General features: G+C 37.6%; 1 protein-coding gene across 2 annotated transcripts; it reads right to left on the bottom strand.

The window, feature by feature from the left end:
- Nucleotides 1-2,711: 2,711 nt before the first annotated feature.
- LOC111995626 (cyclin-L1-1) lies at nucleotides 2,712-13,077 on the bottom strand. Of its 2 annotated transcripts, none has more exons than XM_024027545.2 (9): nucleotides 12,888-13,077; nucleotides 7,981-8,168; nucleotides 7,788-7,869; nucleotides 7,431-7,571; nucleotides 7,001-7,170; nucleotides 4,520-4,793; nucleotides 3,745-4,156; nucleotides 3,559-3,597; nucleotides 2,712-3,469 (listed from the first exon to the last, which is right to left on the bottom strand). In XM_024027545.2, exons 2-9 carry the CDS (start codon nucleotides 8,130-8,132, stop codon nucleotides 3,399-3,401), a joined length of 1,341 nt encoding a protein of 446 aa, XP_023883313.1. In that variant the 5' UTR covers nucleotides 8,133-8,168; nucleotides 12,888-13,077; the 3' UTR covers nucleotides 2,712-3,398. The 2 variants fall into 2 exon arrangements, with proteins under 2 accessions (XP_023883313.1, XP_065627851.1); XM_065771779.1 differs by lacking the exon at nucleotides 12,888-13,077 and adding an exon at nucleotides 8,858-8,985.
- Between the last annotated feature and the right edge of the window lie 6,255 nt (nucleotides 13,078-19,332).

The raw sequence follows: 19,332 nt of genomic DNA, 5'->3' as shown, positions 1-19,332 counted from the left end.
CTATTTTTTGTATTTTTTTTAGGGTAATATATCAACAATTTTGTTAGACTGCATGGCAAACACATTGGATGAATTCAGGGGAGTGAAGTGGTAGTCAATCTATCAAATACTCGTTAATGAACATTTTTTGTAAATATCCTATTATATGAAATTTAATATTGTCCTTTTTTCTTTTAATGTGAAAAGTTTGTGTCTTAGCATAATGATAAAGAAAACTAGCGCTCAGATGCTCTTCAATTTTTTTGGTAAAAGTTAATAATTTGCATTTATTATAATTTAGAGCATTTATTATAATTAGGGATTACTACATTTTTCAATCACAAAAAAAAACCTAGGGGTGTTATGAGTATTATGTGTGGTGAAATAATTTTTTCATCACAACCCTAGGTTTTNGTTTTTAATTTTTAAAAAGAAGTTAAGAAAATAGTTTAAATAAATTGTAATATATATCTATTTAGTTTTTTTTTTTTTTTATATAAACTTGAGGATGTTTTTAAAAAAAAATTGATTTGAAGATAACTTTTTTTAAAAGGAAAAAAAAAAATAATAATAGCAAACATAGAGTTGTTTTGAAATTGAATGAGTGGGTTAGTGGGAGAGTGATCCTATTTTGTAGGAAATGTTTTAAATGAGAGTTAAAAATATATTTTTACTTTGTTATCCTCAAATTTTACCCCTACTTAAACATAGGCCGTAGGGATATCTTGGAACATACAAAAATCTAGTCCAAACAGGTGCAGCCCCTTAAATAGTAGTATAGATAAACTTGAAGATGTTTAAAAAAAAAAAAAAATTGATTTGAAGATAACTTTTTTTAAAAGGAAAAAAAAAAAATAATAATAATAATAACAAACATAGAGTTGCTTTGAAATTGAATGAGTGGGTTAGTGGGAGAGTGATCCTATTTTGTAAGAAATGTTTTAAATGAGAGTTAAAGATATATTTTTACTTTATTATCCTCAAACTTTGCCCCTACTTAAACGTAGGCCGTAAAGGTATTTTGGAACATACAAAAATTCGGTCCAAACAAGTGCAACCCCTTAAATAGTATTATAGATTATAGAATAGATAAAGGGTTAAATTGTTAAGATTTAAATGTTTTATTTTATATTTATTGGAAGTTCTAGTCATTGGTAGTTTGACCGAGTCTTTAGATATTTGGTTATTTGATTTCATGGCTGAGTAAGTATTTTATGTGTGATCCTATTTTATAGGAGTTGTGATTAGTGCTAATGAAGTGTCCTGATGTAAAGCCTATTTATAGGCACCTTTCTTTATCAATAAAAATTCAGAATTTCACTATTCCAATACGTCTTTTTTGTTTTTTCTTAACTTTGTATCATAAAGGGCTCAAATCTTGGTTGACAAGTACGCAAAATCCCATCTTTTGTTTGTAAGGCTTCCATCTATGCATCCCCACCATTTTCACAAAATGACCACATGGAACTGCTTTCTCTTCCTTGCTCTTGCGTGGTCTTTCATTATTATTGCATTAGCATTTGAGAAGCAAGACAATCATTTGGCCGTCGTTCATGTCATCAACGCTTTGCCTAACAACTCCGACCCGATGACGATTCAATGCACCTCACCAAGTTCAGATACAGACCTCGGAGAGCACACGCTCTACGTCGGTGGTGATTACCAGTGGAATGTTACACATAAGTCATTACATTACTGTGCTGCTCTATGGGACTTATGGTTTGCTTCCTGGCATGCATATCAGCCCCGTAGAGATGTGAGCCATGGGACAGTCTATTGGCTAGTAAAGGACAATGGGTTCTTTCTTAGCTGGGATAATTCTAGTTGGGTGAGAAAAGAAACGTGGCAAACTGAGTAAGACTGATTCTTGTATTGTTTTAAGACCATTGACAGTGCACCAATTTGATTTTCTTTTTCTTTTCTTTTTTCTTTCTGTTTGTTTGCAAATGTTTAGGTGGTTATTATGTATCAAGTTTTTTTTTTTTTATATACAATATTTGGGATGGGAAGATTTGAATAATGGACGTTCCATTAGAAACACCTAGAGGTACCAGTTAAGCTACATGTAATGTAATTGACATTATAATCAAGTTTAAATAACACTTGGAATGAATTTGGTTGTTTTACAAGTCTTCTTTATTTTTGGTCTAATATTTTCTCATATTATCTCATAGTCTCATACCACCTCATACCACAACATGCTATTTGTATGACTATTTTCTTAAATTTGTAGAAAGATATCATTGCTCTAAATTCAGTGTCTTAGGCTCGTTCTTGATCTCAAACTTCTCTAGGGTAATCTACTCCCTTGTCATACTGTCTTCGAAACTGCACCTTTGTGAGGGAATCCAGGATCTTGTTTAGGCTTTCTGGCCTCATGCCAAAACTAATTGAAATAATGAATTACATTCTTTCATGTTGATTAGGCATGGAGGCTTCCATTTGCGGATTGATAAACTCATGCAATTCCCATCACATTTCATGCTACTATAGATCTCTTGATCATTAAATCTCAATTCTCATGCTACACATGGTAGTACTTCAGTCAATAGCATTGCTTACCCGTTGTTCAGTTGGTAATGATAGTTATTTGCCTGAGTAACTTGGAAGGACAGCTAAGAAAATTGATTTGGAAGGAAAGCTAAGATAACATCTAGTCAAGGCTTGGATTCTAGAACTCTCGAGAGTCAAGCGTGATTTTAAGTAAACCATCCAAAAAATTTAGACGGGGATCCAGAGAACCCATTGTAATAAGATATTAGCACTAAAATGAGAACATGTTCGGCGGCAATAACATTACTCTTGCTATATAATAAGAGCAATTCAACATATACAGCTGGTACAACCACGCCCAAAAAATCTATAAAACAAGCAGCACTGGTGCGGAAAAATGGGATCAGTGAGGAATCTGTGACATATCATATAGTCTGATGTTTATCAAAAAACATAAGCTGTTCAGATAGAAGCAATGCAAGGCACATCATCCAGCATGCATTTCTAGGGGTGTAAACTTGACAAAGATATCAAATGAACATGGATTCTCATTCGTAAAGCATTCAAGACAGACCCCCCAGGCTGGCACCTCCCAAGTAGTACCAGCTACCAATTGCTGCACGTCCCGTGAAGTGGCAAGCTCCTGCGACATAATACAATAATGCAGCAAGCTATTGCAGATAGCCAGAAGATAAGCAAAGCACTACAAGTGTTGTGCCTGCATTACAGAGGGCTGAATACAAGATCAACAATTGGGATTAGACCACAGATCAGTCATCAAAATTAAGGTTGTACATTTCAGGTCAAAATAATTCTTGTTTCAAGTGAGATGATCTCTCTCCCCCAGTAGTAGTACTTATTTCCTCTTTGCAGACATGATGATCAAGATAGATACAATATACAACTAGCATGCCTTGAAGACATTTTTAAGCATACGAATGATGTCTATGGCGATCCTTCTCCCTTGAAGAATAAGAGGAACTGTGGTAGTCACGATCTGAAAATGAAGAAGTTCAGATAATGGACCTATGGTTAAACAAGAAACCATATTGAATATAAAATACCAGAGGGAAACAAAATGTATACCTCTTGATGAGTGATGTCTTGATTTCCCTGAATGTCCTCCTGCATTCACAAGAGAAAAAGAATATCACTGGATAATCAGAGAACAATTAGAAAAGATTAGACCGCAATACAAAATCAAAGAAACAACCTTAAAACAAGTATTAACAATGGCATCAGGTTCATGAACAAAATTGGTTGTAAACATACCTGAATCCTTTCCTCTATCCTTGGAACGATGACTGCGATCCTTGGCTTTATCTCTGTCCCTCTCTGTTTCCTCTCTATCCCGTTCACGGTCAGAATCCCTGCCTCTATCACGATCCCGAGCCTTTATTCGGTCCTCCCTCTCTCTGTCCCTTTCCCTTTCCCTCTCCTTCTCTCTCTCCCTGTTCCTTTCCCTACTTGCCTCTGTTTTGAGTTCAGAATTAGATTTTGGCAGAGGCTCTTCTCTTGCCTCTCCCTCAACAGACATGTTCTTTGATTCATCATCACTTTTCTTAGAATCCTTCATCTTGTCAATGGCTGCTCTAACCAATACTTCTTTGGCTCCAACAGATTCAGGATTAATTGCTGCTGAAACTGGCTTAATATTAGCTGTAGGGCTAGTCTGTGAAATTTCCTGTAGAAGTAGAACAGCAATGAAACAAAAATCCCACCATGCTTAAGTGATTTAACTCTCCCTAGTCTATGGAAGTTCTTATAGAACAGCAATGAAATAAAAATCCCATGCTAAGATGGACCAAATTTTCTGAAGTCTTTACATTGCCATCCTTTCTCTAAACAGAGAATTCAAGTGCTGCCGCCAGGTGGTCTAACAACTCACCTCTATAGCAAGAATCACTGGAAATAAGACAGCAGTAGTTGACAAACAAAAATGCAACACTTGCTGAGGAATTGAAAATTGCAAAAACTGTAGAAGAGCATTTGTAGGCTTTATATTTCCAGTGAAACTCAAAATAGTACAACAATAAAATAGTAGTACCTTCGGAATTGGCTGAGATTGTGAATCCCTTGACTTGTTTGAAAATGTAAAAGAGTCTCCATCCTTACAGACTGGAATGTACTGTGCCTTAGGAAGGCTGTACAGCTCAGCCAGAACTCTGCATACTTCATCAATCCCAGATTTGTCTGCATCAAATACCTTCCACCATGGTGGATTCTCAGGAAGGGGTACTTGGAACCGACGAGCAGCAGCATAGACAACCCCACAAGCCACAACCTCGCTCTTGAATCGAACACACAAAGTTGTGCGCAAACTGCCCAAATTTGAATGTTAAAATAAAATTACACAACAAAACAGATTACTAATGGAACTGTAAGCCATAGTGAAAGACATGGAAAAACTACAACAATCGGCAGACATAAAACACAACTAAAAAAATTGAGGGAAAGACTGTGTACATTGGAATTAGACCCATTATTCTGAAACATAGTAGAAATGCAACTGTCTTGCACACTATAGTATGGCTATCAAATATACAAATAACTTTCAGATGCCTTCTTGGGTATACATCACTCTTATGCTATAGCATCATCAGAACAGTGTTCTCAAATGCAGCTTTTTGCAAATTGCTTATTGCTTATTTGTTGAAAGTTGGGTAAAGTATGGTGGTCCCTGGAAGAAGTAGGCTTTTAAAAGCAGGATATAAGCAAAAAAGCTATAAATCTAAAAGAAAAGGCTGATGGAAAACGAGAGTAGATCAAACTATAAAAATGGCAAGAGTAACATACAAAGGCCATTTGTAAGATTCAAGGAGCAAAAAGAATTAAAGAGAGGCAAAAAAATAACAAGGGTCTAAACACCAAATAAAACATGATCATAAAAAACAAACAGAATATGGGGCTTAAATGGGGCTGATTGAAGAATACAAATCATTGTTTGTTCTGATAGTCAAAAGAAGGGCGAGAAGGCTCCATGGATTTAAAAATCAGACCGAATAGAGAACCGGAAAAGGGACTAGATCCCAGTTTTTTGGTCCACTAGTAGTCGAAATGGCGACAAAATAAATATTTTATTTAATAATACAATTAAATTATATAAATTCTAAATGTATGACAATTAGCCATATTTAGTAAAAAAATTTATCATAACATTAAAACAATTTTTTCAAGTGAAATTTCCCACATTCCTATATTAATGAAAATTAATGAAAATAAAAATACTTAACTAACCAATTTAATAAGGAGGGGTGCACAAATAAAAACATTAATAAGTTTCTTGGGTATTAGATCCAACCTTAATCTACTGACTGTGGTACATTGGTCAGAGGTAAGAGAGAGGAGGTATGGGAAGTGTCTTTGGTGAGTGACCAAATTATCCATAACCTTGTCTTTGAATTGGGCTTTGAATTGGCATAAAAGCCTTGAGACAGCTTCAGAGAGAGAGAGAGAGAGCCACAGAAAACCAAGACAAAATGCCTCTCCTCCAAACTCCACTTTATTCTATCATCAAATTTAAGACCTCGCTCTGTACCATAATGGTTTTTTTTTTAAAGAGCCAAGTCTCTTTCTCTCAGAGTCCCCTTTTTATGTCCAACCCCCTCTGGAGATTACTTGGACAACATTGCCAAAGAAATCCATTAGGTACTAGTATGGTAAGTTAACAAAAAAGAAAGACATTTTTTCATCATATTTTCAGTGATAGCAAGTTGGGATGAACCCATGGAAAATTATTGAATACTCCGGGAATACCATTCATGCGTACTCCCCCTCCCCCCACATGAATTGTGGGTCTCACCATGAATTTTATTAGTAGAACCCACAATTATGTGAGAATGGAGAGTATGCATTTATGGTACTCTGCGAGTATTCTATAATTACCCTGAATCCACAAGGTAGAATTTCCATATTTTGAGTGGATTTGACTGTAAAGTGTTGCATCACCATCCTCATGACCTGCCACACCCATTTTCAGAGAAAATGCTACTGTTTGGCTGCATTTTCAGATCCATCACCAGTTTAACCAGTCCAGTTCTCAATTCTCAATTTACCTATTGAATTTCCGGTTTCTGGTTTTTTCCAGATTTTATTAAATTTCCAGTTTTTTAGCATATAACCAGGCTGGATTATTGGCAGGTCCAGTGTGGCTTTTAAAACCATGGAGGGGCTCCCACACATCAACATATACATATGTAAACTAAATGACACTTAAGAGTGTGTTTGGGAAGTGATGAAAGTTGAAGCTTATTAGAGTTTTTAGCTTATTTTTGCTACTATTTATGAGTCCCATTGTACTTTTTGTACTATTTATGAGTCTCACTATACTATTTAACTAACATTTAACTTTTTATACAGTACTTTCAGTAAAAAGTTTTTAGTTTCAGCTAAATAAGCTATTTCCAAATAAACCCAATTGAACAATAAAAATTCTAGATGCAAAGTTTTCGTGTTCAACGGATAACCAAACGATAAGAATAGAAAGTGCACAACTTGTGTTCGTGAGTAGTTAATTTATAAGAAGTACCTATCATTTGCTAGATTCCAAGCTTCCTGCCTCAGTTCTGGAGGTGTTTCAAGAGTAGCAAGGTAGTTAGATATGAATTTATGAGGATGTTCAACATGACAAACGAATCCCATCTCTTTCAATATATGTCTTTCTGTTCTGCTCAAGTCAGTTTTGAGGTCATGATATTTCTGTTAGAAAAAAAAAAAAAAAATAATAATTTTGAGAATTTACTGATTTTTTTAGAGGAAAAAAAATAATTTTAAACGCAAATACACATGAACTGCTAAAATTAAAACCTATTCAACAAAGACATTATACTTGGTGGTTGCCAAAAAGAAAGGGGGAAAATAAAAAATAAGTAATTTGGAAAACTCAATTCTTGTGCCAAATAAGAAGATGAAAAACAAAAACCAAGGTAATATCATAATAAAGAAGGTGGATGCCTAACCTGCGAACCAACCTCCAAATGCTCTATTGGTAAGTTCTCCCTCCTACATTCCATTCTGTGGAAAACAACGAGGACTTGTCTTGCTTTTCTTGGACTTTCCTCAAGCTTCGATGCAAGCCATACACAGCTTGCAGCAACTTTCTGCAAAACAAAGTGTAGAAGTTTTATAGAACTTTCTGCAGAGAAAACAGACATTAATTCAATGAAGCTCAATGCAAATATTTGACTTAGCAGAGGTGCAATATCGATATGAAACTAGAACATGAATGCACTTCCAAATAAAAAATAAAAATCATTCCTTTTCCTTTGTTTATTATCTATATCTCAGCAACAGAGTGATGGGAGACAAAGTTTAACCTTCACATTGAAGCGGGCAAATGATTTCTTGCAATAGAAACGATGGAATAGAACCTGCCCAGTAGCCATTACAGCTTGAGGTCTATATAAGTAAGAAGATTAAGGCAACATAATGAACCAACAAAATTAGGAAAAGTATACAATTTCATATACCAACATATATTCAATATATAAAGAAATCAAAACAGGATACAGTCTAAGCAAGATGCCACTTTCTTGGATGAGATCACAGCCATATATTCGTAAGATAGTTTCAGTCGCTTCATCTATACCATCTTTCCTAGATGGTGAGTTCTTTAGCTCCTCATCAGTTAAGTAGAAGTTGTCAATCGCCGTGTATATCATTCTAATCGTAAGAACTCAACAAGTTTCAACAAACCACTACAAAATAACAAATCAAAATTTTAGTCTCAAGAATTAACATGCATAAACCAATAAGTGGAAACAAAAATTCACATGAATTATAACTACTGTAAAACCATAAAGTAAGTTGTGTTTGCACAAAATCCAAAAGAGGATCCTTCACTAACCTATCTATCTTACTTTTATAATTAGTAACGGGTTAACCAGTTTGGAACCCAAGAACAACATACACAAAACAAAATAAAGCTGTATTTACACAAAATCCAAAAGAGTTTCCTTCATTAACCCCCTTTCTTCCATTGTCAGTAAATTAGTTAAACAGTTTGGAAACAAAGAATAAAAAATCATCTGCTAAATGTTTTAATGCGCTTATAGAGAGAGAAATATACATGCTTAACAAAAACTTAAGGGGAGGAAATAAAAGAAATTAATGCGGCTCAGTTGTATTTAATTTTGGGAAAATTTTAATAAATCCGGTTTGTCTTCATTTCCAATTGATGAAAAAGACTTTACAATTCAACCCCCCCCCCCCTTCTTCTTATGATTCTCAGTTAATTTAGACTCCGGTGTCCGAGCGGTGTCCTTTTTTTTCGCTTCTCCGACACAGCTCCGACACGGTGGACACGCCAGCAGTGTAAAAAAAAAGGACAGAAAATCACAGATTTTGACAGTCGCCGGTGAAAGTTTAGAGTCTGAGAAGTCATTACCGTGAAAGTTGAAACCCATAGACAGTCGCCGGTGCTAGATCAGGCCGATCGGCGAGCTCCAAAGACAGTCGCCGTCGACGCCGATCGCTTCCTCTCTCTCTCTCTCTCTCTCTCTCTCTCTCTCTCGGCGTGGCCAGGTCCGAGTCCGACCTCTTCTCTGCTCTCGTTTTTTTTTTTTTTATTGATCCCACTCTCACTAATATATATATATATATATATTTTAACCCAAAAGTTTAAATAGGCTATATTCAACATCAAACTAAAAACAAAACAAGCTTCTCTCCATTTTTTTTTTTTTCTTTAAATCCCACTCTCACTACAATACATATACATATACATATACATATACATATACATATACATATACATATACATATAATATATATATATATATATATAATTTTTTTTAATCCCAAGAGTTTAGAGCTTGTTTTCCTTTTATGTTTTTAGTTTGATGTTGAATATAACCTATTTAAACTTTTGGTTTGTACTATAAACATTTTATTTGTATATATTAAGAAGATTCAAAAAGTTAGTTATTGCTTTCTTTCCTGTCAAAAATACCCCTAAATTAATTAATCAACAACTTAAAAATGAAGTTAAAATAGTAAATCGGCAAAAGAAAGTTATTGCATTTTTTGCTGTCAAAAATACCCCTACCTAAAACTTAAAAACAGAGTTAAAATAATAAATTGACAAAAATAATAAATTTCTACTTCTACGTTGAAATTCCTTCCTGCTTCTAATAAACTTCTACTTTTACGTTAATTTAAATTCCTACTTCTATTCTCTAACTCCCAACAAAATAGGATCACTCTTTTGTTAATTTTAAAACCCCTCCAATCTACAAAACTCACCACACATATTCTTTTTTTTTTTTTTTCCTTTTTTTTTTGGTGATTGGAAAAAGTAGAAATCTCAAATTATAATAAATACAAATTATTAATTTTTACCTAAAAAATAAAAGAGCCTCTAAACACGCGCATGAGTGCGTGCTCAGAGGCTAGTGTGTATTATTGTACTACTTTGGGTGTTAGTTTACTTATTTGTAGTTCTTACATAATTTAAATTCTAGATATAAACGAATTTTATGTCTAAATATAAAATTTAATTAATTATTTAATTGTCATGTCCACGTCGTGTTGTGTTCTTATTTTTCAAAAATTGTCGTATTGCCATGTCTGTGTCCGTGCATCATAGTCATTAAGGCCTTCTATCACCCATTTCATAAGGTTAAACTTAACTCTAACACTAATGATGTATTCAAGTGACCCACAGAAAGTCAAATTTTACTACAAACATTTATGTAGGATTCAGCATTCTTGGCCACCATAGGGTTGGGCCAACATAATGCATTCTACTACAACTCATAGCAACCAAGTGTCAAGTTATCAACACAACAACAAAAATTCGCAAATGAAATCATCAAATTCATCCTAACATACACATTAAATAAATTTTAAAAATTCCACACTTCGAGGGGGTTTTGGCCCTATAATCTAAAATCATGACTTTCAACCTTTCCAGCCCTTCCAGCCCTTTGAAAGGGCAACTTCCAACTTCCGTTGTATTTAGATTATTTCTGACCTAATTGTGCATAAACGTGAATCAAGCATTCCAATTGAAAAAAATTTGGAGATTACTTCAAATATTCCATGTGCCAAACCCGGTGGGTCTCCAGCTCCTATCATTGTTAAACTCATTGGAAGGGAGTAAGCGGTGGCAGTAATACAAAGACCAGTGAGGGAAGAAGAATGATATTTTTAGGAGAAAAGAGAGCAAAACGATGGGAAACACCTTTCCTAAACATATACTTCCAATATCATTATACTTTCATACCATTGCAATTAAAAATGAACAAACATCAAACCATTTATAAAACATAATGAATAGTCAAACAGTAATTTCTTAAAAAGGGAAACATCTTGACATGAAGATTTTTGTAAGCATTCAAAATCACCAATTACAATACATTCTCAAAACATCATGAATAAAATTGAGCAATAAATTTCTCAAAGAAAATAATAATTAATTGAGCTATAATATTTTAGAAACATGTATACATATGAAATGCCTCAACGAACACGTGCATCACAACAACAGCAACAAGCCTTAATCCCAAATTTTAGGGGTCAGCTATGGATCCTCAATAAAATAGTTAGGGTTGTTGAGAATTTAACCTAATTCCCAAAATCTGTGTGATGCAAAAATAGAAGAAAGAAAAACGCACAAAGAATTATATACACAGAAAATAAAACACCCCTCTAATGTTATTCTGTATGAAATCGTACTTTGTTACTTCCTTAATTGATAAGTCTTTTTTTTTTTACTTCTACTAATGTTATTTTGGGTCTTCCTCTATTTCATCCTACAAGATCTCGTTGTAAAATGTATATTTGCAAAAACTTTCACATAATAAAAAGATACTTAGCATAATATTTGAATACAAGTAGCACTCTTATTTCCTTTGAAAACAATAAGTTTGAGAAAACTGGTATGTCTTAAAAAAAAAAAATCCCAAATCAGCAAATTCTGCTTACTTCGTAACACTAACCAAGCTCAACCAAGTAATGCCAACAAGAACCTAATGAAGAATAGCACAACCATGTCAAATAGGCACAAGACTAAAACTGACATTACATTTTTTGATAAGTAAAAATTTATTGATAAAATATTAGGGTTCTACCTAGGTATACTAGCTTATTTTGGAGGTTTTAAGGATTGGTTAAATGCCTCTAGTGATAGAAAATTAATTCAATACGAAAATATAAGCACGGCATGAATACATATATAATATAATGCTTACTATTATGTGCTCAACCCTTCAAACCCATTAAAAAAAAAAAAAAAACACCCAAAGAGGTCCAAGGCACCACCCAAACTCCACTTTTTTGTCCACCATAAACCTCAATGTCTCAACTACATGATTGCCCAAAATAGAAACCAAAACCCAATCTTTACATATTAAACTAACCAATCCTTAAACCTCCAAAATAAGATTTCCACAGCTTAGGTTAATTTTTCAAAATTATTTTACCTATGCTGGCCTGAACCCTGGAGGGCCTGGACTTTAAACCGTAAAGCCTGATTTAAGGAACCCAGAAATATATATTTCTAAAGAAACCAAACTCCTCACTTAATAACATTAAAAAGGTATTTCAAAATGCCCAAGCTTTAGCACAACAAGGCCATTTTTTGGTATCTTAAAGACCCATTTTATGCATTGTTGGATAGCTTTAAAAGGGAATAAAAAATAAAACCATGTTTGTGTACCATAATGACAACCCTTATGACACTAAAAAACACTATCAAAAGGACCATAGGCCTCCCAACATCCAATAGTTACAAGTGCAACTCACATCCAATTAAGAGTTACAGCTCAAACATATATCTTACTATGGACTTTGTCCTCAACCAGCCCATGAAAACTTAAAATCCTAATATTTCCAAAGACATTACAGCACCATAACTCAAGGGATTTGTCCCCACACAAATCTCTTGTTTCACACTTCCCTCTCTAGTTTGCTCAATAAACCCAAAGACAATACACATCCTCAAGGCAATTTCCCTATATGCACTCTCAAACTCAAAACAGGTTGTAGCTCAACTGGCAGCTGCTGGTGTTTCCTACAGAGCGGTCCAAGGTTCAAATCCCCCTCCCCCAACAATCGAATTATCAAAAATAAGAACGAAAACTCAAAACAGTCTAATTAATGAATTGGCCCAACCCTTTTGCCCATTCGATATGTTGTTCTCATTCACATGCTCACCCATCCATTTATCAACACAACCATAACCTTCAATTTCCCATTCCATAATCCCAAATTAACAAAACCCAGTTCCGTTAACAATTAAACGACCACAAAAAAAAAAAAAAGTGAGATTTCCTTAACCCAAGGTGGGGTTTTGGAAGAAACAAATTTTCCTCCTAATCGTACTCTTTATTTTATATATTCCTGATCTAAACTTATAATCTCAGCCCTTACATAAACCCCACCTTAGATTTGTACTAAAATTTGTTAGCAATTACCTCTAAATCCTGGCTTCGCCGAAAGGGCGCGGTGGCGGTGAGGAGCTTCTCCAAAAATTTGATGCTAACCACGGCAACCGCTTGATTAGGGAGGGAAGACGAGAGCGGAGGAGTTGGCGAGTGTGTGAAGAAAAGCAACAAAGTTATATAATGAGATGGACAAAATTTGGCTGCAAATATGAAATAGTTGCTTACCCGATGCACATAAGTTATATATTTTCACTTTCCTTAAAAGGTAAAATCAATTCAAAATAAATTAAAATTCAAAATTGTTAGAAATGGACCCAACTCATAAATTATGACCCATGGAATGAATCATTTACATAGGTGATAAGTGAGTTTAAACTTTAAATTTCTCATTTAAATTTTCACTCGATGGTGGAGTAATTTACACGTTTATTTGGATACTACTTATTTTGCCGAAAATAAAAACTTATTATTAAAAGTACTTTTGATAAAGGTAAATATTAGTTAAAATAGTACAATAGAACTCATAAATAATACCAAAAAATGCAATAAAACTCATGAATAGTAGCAAAAATAAGCTGTGGAATAATTTATAATTTTAATCAACATTCAAACACACACTTAGTGGTTGAGTATTTTTAGTAACCACATATGATGTGGAACCAAAAGAATATTTAAAATACTCCAAGTGTGAGAATACATACAATTTTGTGAGCTCTCAAATTAGCCATCTCCCTAGAGACACCATCTACAATTTCTCTAGAATTTGGAGTGTGGGATATAGAGTCTCCTCTAGTTACCATTTTGGCAATTTGAAAGTGGTCCAAAATAGGTGATCTATTCCACGAAGGTATGTGTCTATATGACCCATAGTATTTAATCAACAAAAATAACAAAAAAAAAAATCTAATTCAAAATAAAGGTTGAGTAAGAAATTTTACTTCAAAATAAAGATTAAAAATAAATATAAAGAGTTTAATTATTGATCAAATATACAACATTCATCTCAAAATATGATATAAGAATAACCTCTATCATCAATTAGACTGTTGTTCCAAATAGAACCAACAAAGGCTCCTGGACCTTTATTATTGAAGTAAAATTCCAATCACTCAATATTCTTCACACTATTTGGGGGCCCATACCTGTCACCCGCTGTAGCTTTTTTTTTTTTTTTTAAGTACCCAAACTCATCGAACCCAGTGAAAAAAAAAAAAAAAAAAAAAAAAAAAAAAAGAGAAGGAAAGAACGAACCAAACAGCCAACCTAGGAGAAGAAATGAAAAAAAAAAAAAAAAAGTCAAAAGATGCGGTTGGGTACTGTTTGTGGGTCTCCTATGTGTGTTTAATTACAATATTGTCATTGAGTTATGAGTTATGAAAACTGAAAACAGCCAAAATGTGTTTTCAGTTCCATAACTCAAAAATCAGATAATTGAGTAATGAAAACAGAGTTATGGAAACAGAGTTATTGTGCAGCCAAACAACCTTTTTGCTATGGGTCCCACCATTCTTGAGAATTGAGTTATGAAAACAGAGAATTAAATTAAGGAAACAGGTGAACCAAACACCCTCTAAGTTTCTATACATAACTTGGCGGAAATGCCGAAAAGTAATCATTTGTAAGTTGTAATTGTAGCCTCCTTTTAAAAGACGAAACCAAGACACTGCTTTGGAGAACTTGTCAGTGCATAACCTCAATCATAACTAAAATACATTGATCATGAATTGGCTCTAGTCTAGAGTACCAAATAAGTTCAGCTATTTTACTTGAAGAATTCTTTAGGCCATCTTGGGATAAAATTGTAGTCATCACATGTTCAGTGCGGGTAAGCAACCCACGTCTATCAACAAGGACATCTCAGTTTCTCAAAAAATAAAAAAATAAAAACCAATGACATCTTTTTAAAAAAAAATGAAAATTAAGGTCTCTATAATTCCTTTTGTAATATAATCCCAAAATTACTTACTCTGTTTACAGAATCTTGGTTTTTTTTTTTTTTTTTTTTTTCTTCTTCTAGGACTGAATAATCCTTGTCTTTCTAACATTTGTCTTCAGTATTTGCTTTTGATGAATCAAGAAAAGTCACCAATGAGTCGCACGGTGCTTCTTTCGCTCCGTATATTAACCTGCACGAAACAAAAGAGAAAGCCTATCGAAGGACACCGGTGTGGTGCCGGCCAAACACCCTCCGAAGGTTAAGTCAGAAAATATTCTCACAACTCTAGAGTGCTAGAGAAGGGTTAATTATGCGTACCTTGGCTTGTGAGGGTATTGGGGCTTTTATAGTGGCTTGAAGTTGACATCCCTTTCTTGGCGCGGAAGTCTTTTCCTTATAGGACTCTCCTTGTAGAATCCTAAACGTGATGAACAAATCTCCTCCTTATACGGAAGATCTTTACCAAATATATAAGATTTCCGGAGTCCTACTAGCGCAAGGACTCTATTCGGGCCTTATGAGAGTGGGTCAAAATATCCCCTATTAGGGGCTCAACAGGCCCATGGACAGCTAGCCCACCATCCTTCACTCCGTCCACATCCGGCCCGTTCACATCAGGTCCGTCATAGGAGGCCCGTGCAAATGATGGACCCGTTTATTCGGGCGTACCGGACCATATTCGGTCCGTTCAGTCACATAAGACATTCCAAGGTATTTTGTCCCTTTCAGTTGCCCCCTCACCTGATGGGTCCGTCAACAATAATGAACGGACCCATGGGGTGACGGATTTAAAACTTGGTCAGGCATACAGGACACTTATGTCCGTAAATTTTCATCCGTACATTGCTGAATCAGGAGCTGACGCATTAGTGTGTTGTGCCACGTGTCATCCTGTCAATGGCTGTTGTTTTGGAACGAGGCGTCGCTTCGTCTTCCGTGCACTCCCAGTATAAATATCAGTCCTCCGCCCCTCATTTCCCCACTTGCTGCTAGAAGAGATTGTCAGAGCGAGTCCGTCACGTCTGTCAGAGCGCAATCCGTTCACTCACGCATCCGTCGCCCGTCGCATCTTACTCCAAGCTTCTGGTGAGTTATTTCATTCCCGTCCTTTCTTTTTCCTTTTGCTCTTATTTGTATTCCATGTGTCCGTCGTTATTTCCAACCCGTTAGAGTCTTAAGTTTTGTCATTACACGTAGGCCATGTCTAGTGCGTCAAGTAACCAGTCGATCGTTCCCGACGGGGCGGATTATGAAGGGGTATACCCGTCAGGTCCCAAAGACCACGACGTCCCGAGCGAGAGTAGTCCGTCATCATCTTCCTCGTCCTCAACACATGAGGGCCTGAAGATGATCGAAGTCCAAGAGGTGTCGGACGACGAAGAACAACAAGTGAGGTCCGTCGTGGGGGTTGATGGACTTAGAGAGTTCATCTTGCCCCCAGAGTGGACGGTCCACGCCTTTACGTCTACCATCAAGAAGGGTCACTTCAATACCCTTAGGGACCGCTACCAAATTCCAGACCACATCCCACTCCGTCTACCGTATAAGTCAGAAAAATGTTATTATGAAGGAGTTGACGGAGTGGGTGTGTATGAGCAAGTGCTTAAGGCTAGTCTGAGGTTCCCGTTGAGTTCGCTACATCGCGAACTCTTAAACTATTTAGGCATCTCCGTCAGCCAGGTGTCCCCCAACGCCTGGAGAGTCTTCATCGCTATGGAGGTCCTATACGGAGCCATGTCGGACGGAGCGAGGAGGCTTTCAATAAAAGAGTTCCTCCATTGCTACCGTCCGGACGAAATTGACAAGTCAAGGGGAATGTACAGCTTCGTCCCTAGGAGTTCCGTCCTGAAAGTCATCTATGAGACCCCGGACTCAAATAGGGACTGGAAGAGTCGTTATTTCTTTATGGAAGGAGAGGATTGGATGTGTCATCCAGGGGAGACGGACTTCATGCCCGTCGACACAGTTTGGGGCATTTTAAACTCATCTGGTACGGTCCGTCATATATTATTTCGTACATCTTAGTAATTTGTACTGTTTCTAACCTCCGTCTTCTATGGTGCAGTTCGACGGCGTCCCCAAATTTCACTCGAGGAGTTCAGTTTCCTTGAGAGGATCTTTTCCAAGACAACACTAGAGGAGAGGACGTGGGCCAAGCTCGTCAACCTCAATACTATTCATTGGTATTGTGACGGTCCCGAGCCCACCCCAGCGGCTTTAAAGTACGAGAAACAGACCCGTCTGCGTAAGTCCGTCTACCTCATGCCCTTCCACTTCTTTTTTGTATCGTTATTATTGTTCCTTAGTTCGTCGCCCTTTTTCAGAGATGTAGGATGCAAAAAGACAAGCGGCCATAAGACTTCAAGCTGTGAAGAACAAGCAAGCCGGGACGGACCCCATGGGGATGGGCTTTAGTAAACCATCTTTAAAGCGGAAGCTGCCCGTGAGAGGCGACCATCCACCTAAGCAGCCCAAGGTCCCCTTGGACCCGGTCCTCGGCTTGATGGCTGAGGGAGTAAGTCAGTTACTCCGGCCAAGCATGGCAAAGGCAAAGGGCCGATGACGGGTCAGCCAGGTGAGCAGAAAAGTCCACCCGTCTTGCTTCGCGAGGACTCCAAGTATGCCTTGGAGAAACTGTCGTCGATCATTACCACCGACGACTACGAGGATCTTGGTAATCACTCGACGGAGGCGATGGGGGAGACGGGCCTCTTCAGCATTGCCCAGGTAATCACTCCGTCGNTGTCTCGCGACCGTTTGCTTGGGTCGCCTTTTAGTTTTCCCGGGAATGTCAGTGTCTCCTTGTCTTTGATTTGCATCAAGACTTGGTCAATTGGGGCGTTCAGGGGGGTGAAACTTGTGAACCTCCCGCTCGGGGGCTTAGGGCGCCTTTCGTCCCTTCTGTCTCCTGTCCTTGGTCTTTTCTGCCCTTGGTCCTGGCGCATGTCCACTTGCGTTCCTCTTCTTGGGCCTTTCTTCCCGTGCAAGCAGCGCGTCTTCCACGTTCATGTACTTGGTGGCCCTATAGAGTACCTCCGACATGGTTTCGGGTCGTTTTTGTATAGTGAGAACAAAAACTTGCCCTTCCGCAATCCGTTCGTGAAAGCTGCCACCAATATCTTGTCGTCGGCTTCATCAATTGAGAGTGCTTCCTTATTGAAGCGGGTTATGTAAGATCTTAGCGTCTCGTCTTCTCTCTGCCTGATGCTCATCAAACACGCTGTGGATTTCTTGTACCTGTGTCCCCCTATGAAGTGTGAGGTGAACTGAGCGCTTAGTTCTTTGAAAGTGCTGATGGAGTTTGGTGTCAGCCGACTGAACCAAATCCTCGCGGAACCCTTCAGTATAGTTGGGAAGGCCCTGCACATGATTTCGTCCGGTACCCCCTGTAGATGCATCAGGGTTTTGAAAGTTTCCAGGTGATCTAGAGGATCCTTCACCCCGTCATAGCTATCTATATTCGGCATGCGAAATTTGTGGGTAGGGGGAAGAGTTCATGGCCGCAGTGAAGGTGAGTTTGTACGATTGACCAGATCGTCAAGGTCACTGGAGACTCGCCCCTTGAGGGCGTTCATCATGACTTCCATCTGTTCCCTCATTGCCTGCATCTCAGCGACAATATGTGGTGGAGTCGCATCTGTGAGGGATGGCATGTTCACGTGCTGCCTCTCCGGCCTGCTTGGGGCGTGGCTGCCCTCAGGTCTCTCCTGATTCCTGTTTGGAGCGCTAGTCCCTTCCTGATCTTCTGGCCGGTTATTTAGTGCTGCATTCTTCTGGCGCAGCTGTTCCTCTAAGTCGAGGTTCTGTTTGGTGAGACGCTCCACGGCTGTACTAAGGGTTCGAACTTGTCTCTCGAGGGCAGTCATGGGTGGTTCTTCTCCTTGCACGTCATTAGTAGTTGCCATTGAGCGAGTGAGTACCATGCAACCTTTTGGTCCGGGAAACGATAGTATGGCTTAATTACTCGATTTCCCACAGACGGCGCCAACTGATGAATCAAGAAAAGTCACCAATGAGTCGCACGGTGCTCTTTTCGCTTCGTATAGTAACCTGCACGAAACAAAAGAGAAAACCTATCGAAGGACACCGGTGTGGTGCCGGCCAAACACCCTCTAAAGGTTAAGTCAGAAAATATTCTCATAACTCTAGAGTGCTAGAGAAGGGTTAATTATGCGTACCTTGGCTTGTGAGGGTATTAGGGCTTTTATAGTGGCTTGAAGTTGACATCCCTTTCTTGGCGCGGAAGTCTTTTCCTTATAGGACTCTCCTTGTAGAATCCTAAACGTGATGAACAAATCTCCTCCTTATACGGAAGATCTTTACCAAATATATAAGATTTCCGGAGTCCTACTAGCGCAAGGACTCTATTCGGGCCCTTATGAGAGTGGGTCAAAATATCCCCTATTAGGGGCTCAACAGGCCCATGGACAGCTAGCCCACCATCCTTCACTCCGTCCACATCCGGCCCGTTCACATCAGGTCCGTCCATAGGAGGCCCGTGCAAATGATGGACCCGTTTATTCGGGCGTACCGGACCAT

The sequence above is a fragment of the Quercus suber genome, unplaced genomic scaffold (genome assembly GCF_002906115.3).
Source record: "Quercus suber isolate HL8 unplaced genomic scaffold, Cork oak 2.0 scaffold_49, whole genome shotgun sequence".
NCBI classification, from domain to species: Eukaryota; Viridiplantae; Streptophyta; class Magnoliopsida; order Fagales; family Fagaceae; genus Quercus; species Quercus suber.
Note: the sequence above shows the minus strand (reverse complement) of the source record. Positions and strands in the feature narration are given on the sequence as shown.

Excerpts from the sequence above, each read along its gene's own strand:
- LOC111995626 (XM_024027545.2), bottom strand. The coding sequence starts at position 8,132 with ATGATATACACGGCGATTGACAACTTCTACTTAACTGATGAGGAGCTA. Across the intron at positions 4,157-4,519 it reads AATCTCAGCCAATTCCGAAG|GAAATTTCACAGACTAGCCC; the intron begins GTACTACTATTT and ends CTACTTCTACAG. Across the intron at positions 3,470-3,558 it reads AAGACATCACTCATCAAGAG|ATCGTGACTACCACAGTTCC; the intron begins GTATACATTTTG and ends CTTCATTTTCAG.